Source organism: Apodemus sylvaticus, chromosome 7, assembly GCF_947179515.1.
Source record: "Apodemus sylvaticus chromosome 7, mApoSyl1.1, whole genome shotgun sequence".
NCBI classification, from domain to species: domain Eukaryota; kingdom Metazoa; phylum Chordata; class Mammalia; order Rodentia; family Muridae; genus Apodemus; species Apodemus sylvaticus.
In genome coordinates this window covers 13185941-13190714 of record NC_067478.1, presented here as the reverse complement: position 1 = coordinate 13190714, position 4774 = coordinate 13185941, and the positions used below count along the sequence as shown (strand labels likewise).

Genomic DNA, 4774 nt, shown 5'->3' with positions numbered 1-4774 from the left:
ACCATACCATTTGGAGAAAGGGAGAATTTATTTCCTTTCTGATTCCAGTTTCTAGAGGCTACCTCCATCCCTCCGGAGGGAAACACTAACAACAGTAACAACAACAACTCCTTCCTCTTCCCCTTCCACTCCTAACATCTCAATTCTTCCCTTGACTTCAATTGTCTTGTTGATAAATAAAAAAGCTTGTGATTATAGTGGGCTCCCCTGGACAGTCCAGATAATTTTATGTCGACAGCCTTAGCTCAATCTATTGTGCTTCCATTGGCGTGTTCAGTAACATACTTACAGGTTCCAGGGATTAGAACGTGTATATTTTTGGGAGGCAAAGAATTTTACTGCTGTGTTAATTTTAGCTGCTGGTGAATAAAGATGTTAATACTATAAGCATTTATACAGGTTAATAGAACAAAAATCCTTATTTCTTTGGACTAAACATCCAGGAATATAATTACTGGAGTGTATGGTAACTGCATTATAAACTGCCAGTGTGCTTTCTGGTGGCTGCGTTTACATTCCCACCACAGTGTGTAGGAAGCCTTTTATCTCCGCACCACAGCCAGCATCTGAGGTTGTTACAGGTTTTCGAAAGCCTGATACTGGATGTCTCATTGTGGTTTTAGTTTGCATTGTACTGACGTGGCTAATGGGTCTTGAAGATCTTGTGGGTGTCGATGGTTCAAAAAGGTAGCAGTGTACACCCCGTCGCAGTGATTAGGAGCCTCAGGTACAACGTTTCTGCTAAGAAGTTTACTTTTGATTGCTCCGGCTGTCTGGGAGTCCGTTGTGGATCAGGTGGAGCTGGTGATGCTCTGAATGAAACCGCCCGTTTCCCCCAGAACCCCAGGACTGTGTGCAGCCCAGGCAACGGCCGCGAGGAGGCGCTGCGACAGATTGAGGCCTTGGCGGCAGCATGGCCTTCCCGGACTGTGACTGCCTCCTCCTCTTGGTCTGGCTCTTACTGCTTCAGACGCGATTGGCCACTGCTCCTACGGTTCCAGGGACGCCTTCTCTTTCTCCTCTCCCTTCAGAGGATGGCCTAGGTGACCCGGGTACAAACCCACAAGAGAGGCCACTCACAGGGACGCCTGAGTCCTCGCTGCCCCTTGATTCGATGGCATTTACTCCAGGTCACTCTTTTTCAACCCTGAGTCTGTCAAGGCAACCGTTTCCAACATGGATCCCACCCACTTCAGGTGAAGTTTCTGGGCCACGGCCCGCTGCAGAGAACTGGCCTGCACCCAGGGGTTTGGGGCCCTGATGTAGAGGAGGATCTTAGGTCCTTGGGTGTGGGATGGGGGCGCTGAGTGGGCCCAGCCAACGCTTGAGATCTGAGAGGACACCCCCAGCCCCCATGAGGCTTTGAGGCAGACCCACACCTGCCCTGGGATTTGCGGGGTCAGAGCCTTGTTCTGCAGGTTCTGAGGAGCTGGCTGGTGGTAGAGCAGCAACAGTTTACCTTCAGCCCCTCCCCTCACTAACCTGCTCCAGCTTGTGGCCACAGAACTGCAAGGATAGTCGGTGGAAGGCCAGCGCCGGCGAGGAAGTGGCCCTGGCAGGTGAGCCTGCAGGTCCACAGGCAGCACGTCTGTGGTGGCTCCCTCATCAGCAAATGGTGGGTGATGACCGCAGCCCACTGTGTATATGGGTGAGTGCCTGGGACCAGGGCTTGGGCCCCTAACCAGGCACATGGCCTGCCCCTCCTGCCTGCCTGTAGAGATGACTCATGACTGTAATCTCAGCTCTTGGAAGGGTTGCGGGAGTTAGAGGCCAGCTTGGTCTACATAGTGAGTTCCCAGGCCAGCCTGGGCTACACAGAGAAAGACAACCTATCTCAAAAATCAGTGGGGGTGGGTGAGATATGACAGTCCCAGGTTTGTTTGTTTTTTGTTCGTGTGTGTGTGTGTGTGTGTTGTTGTTGTTTTGTTTTTAATTGAGTTTCAGTTAACACCTGAGCATGTGGTGTAAGATCACATTCCCAAGTGACAGTGATCAGATATCCCACATGGAGAACCATCTGGTGGCCGGCTAAGGGAGCTTAGGGATCCCGGAGAGAATAGGGTTTCAACAGAGGGAGAGGTTGCTGATGACCATCTTAGAAAACCGGGATCGGGCTGGAAGGTGCCTTGACTGTGCAGGGGACGTGTGTAGACCCTTCAGGATCTCTTTGCAGCCACCTGGATTACGTCGTAGCAATGGGAGAGGCTGACCTTCGGTCCAGGATGGCGGTCAAGATCCCAGTCCAGGGCATCATCGTGCACCAGGATTACTCTGTGATGAGAACGATTGTGCACGACATCGCCCTTGTTCTGCTGGCCTTCCCTGTGAATTACAGTGTCAACATCCAGCCCGTGTGCATCCCTGAAAAGACTTTCTTGGTAAAAGCTGGGACGCTATGCTGGGTGACTGGATGGGGCAAAATAGTTGAACAAGGTAAGCCTAAAGTCAGACTCCAGCGATCAGACCTGGGAGCAGACTATTGAGTAGCCTGGGATTGGTCTATAGGCTAAAGGGAGAGATGGGAGGCCAGAGTTTCTAGCAGGCAGATAAGGGATGGGAGAGAGAAGGTGGTAAGAGAGAGAGAGAGAGAGAGAGAGAGAGAGAGAGAGAGAGAGAGAGAGAGAGAGAGAGAGCAGTTGTTGGTGAATTTCTATTGGTTTGTCAAGGCTTGAGGACTTAAGTACCAAACAGGGTGGATACTCACCAGGGTGGAATTTATCTCAGGGTGAGATGACCTGTCTGGAAGCCAGAAGCACCTACCTACCTCGACAGGGAGGGAGTTGCTTGTATGAAAGCAGAGGCCAGGAAAGTCAGTGAGACTATAAAGTCTTATAAAGTCTTATAAAGTCTTATAAAGTGGGTCTTGACCGCTCTGGGGATCAGACGACCCTTTCACAGGGGTCACTTAAGATGATTGGAAACTGTAGATTCATAAAACAGTGAAACTGCAGTTATGAAGTAGCAATGAAAATAGCTTTATGGTTGGGGGTCACCACAGCATGGGGAACTGTATTAAGGCTCATGACATTAGGAGGGCTGAGAAGCACTGCTCTGGGGTCTCTCCATACTGGGAAGGGTTTAGATTAGTACTTGGGGTTCTACCTGTCCAAGAGGTGCAAGGAAGGATGCCTTACTGATTATCAGTAGCACTAGTGAGAGCATTACATATCTGTCACCTCAAAGGCTGACAAGACTTCACCCTCCCTCTCTTAGGCTGTTCTTTCTTCTGTGTCTTTGGTTTGGACTTCACATTGGCTTATACTCTTGGTTTGGTTGAGTCTTGGTTTCCCTCAGGGTCAGATGGGAATGATAGCTGATGCTGTTGAGGATACCTGTGTGTGAGCACTGTATTGAGACCCAGAGGAGGTACAACTGACTCATGCCAGCCTACTCAATGTACATCTATTCTCTCCAAAATTATCTCTGTGTAGGTAGGTCATCAAAAGTGCTTCGGGAGGTGGCGCTAAATATTATTCGTCATGAGAAATGTAATCAGATTCTTAAGGAAATCCAAGGAAAAGTGTTCGCTGTAGTCCAGGAAGGGGGAGTCTGTGGCTATAATGAGAAAGGAGGGGATGCCTGCCAGGTCAGTTTGTCAGTCCCTTGCTGCTCTGCCCCGCAGTCCTTCCCTCATAAGCCCCAGATCCTCCATTTATTGTTAATTCAAAGCCTGGTTTTGTCCCAGATTCTCCATTTACTGTTATTCAAGATAATGGAATGGCAGGTCAAGCCACCACAGCTCCTGGGCTAGCCTGACAGGATCGTCCAGGAGAAGACAGCTGATGGTGTCTGCAGTGGCTTTGGGGTGGGGTGAATCAGGGGGGCAATAATACAAATTCCATGTTTTCAGCCCCTTCTGTGCTTTGGTCACTGGTTTAGTCATTACTTCAGAAAAGGAACATTACATTAGTTTATATTCAGCTAACCTCTTTGGATAGGTAGAACTTTTCATTTATTAAAATATATATATATCAATTCCAAAGTCTATAGGAATACAGGACCAGGACTTGCCCAGGGAGTCTGGTCTGCCCCAGTCTCTCCAGAGCCCCGGGGTGGAATCTACTGTGCTATGAGTCCGTTTCTTTCCTGTCATTTGTTTCTCTTTCTCCAGGGAGATTCTGGAGGCCCCATGGTTTGTGAATTTAATAACACATGGGTGCAGGTAGGGATCGTGAGCTGGGGTCTTGGCTGTGGTCGATTTGGATACCCTGGAGTTTACACAGAAGTGAGTTACTACAGAGACTGGATCATAAAAGAACTGAGTCGGGCTTCGTGTTGGATCCCATCGATCTTCCTCGTCTTAAGCATGTGTCTGGTGCTTCACCTGGGCATCTGGGTGACCCTGTGATCCCCACAGCCCATGATCCTCTTGTTTCTGAGCCTCTACTAGGCTTCTCCTCTGACCTGATTTCCTCCGCCAATGCTCTTTCTTCAAATTCTACTTGGGATCGATTGCCTTAGTGGAGCAGGAGTACCACAAGGAGTTTGGGGCTTGTAAAATGTCCTGCCCTGGTGCTCTTTGACATCTGCCTCAGCTACCACTGTACTAAGGCTGTGCTTGACCTGGAGCGAATGATTGTGAACCACTTCCGGATAGCAGACTATCTGGCCATGAACATGAGTTATCTTGGAGAAAGAACATCTCTAGAGGAGAGACTTCATCAGGATTGAATGGACACTAGACCTACCTGGCTCTTAGTAGCTCTTACCAGAGACTCTGGCACACCAGTGAGATCTGTGATCACTCACAGACTGAGGAGACATTTATGGCAGA

At 49.3% G+C, this 4774-nt stretch overlaps 1 protein-coding gene across 1 annotated transcript; it reads left to right on the top strand.

Annotated features, from left to right (window-relative positions):
• The first annotated feature begins 913 nt into the window (after window positions 1–913).
• LOC127690105 (serine protease 44-like) lies at window positions 914–4348 on the top strand. The gene is made up of 5 exons (XM_052189661.1): window positions 914–1196; window positions 1492–1648; window positions 2174–2433; window positions 3432–3586; window positions 4112–4348. The coding sequence occupies exons 1-5, from the start codon at window positions 914–916 to the stop codon at window positions 4346–4348; spliced, it is 1092 nt and encodes a 363-aa protein (XP_052045621.1).
• Window positions 4349–4774: the final 426 nt, after the last annotated feature.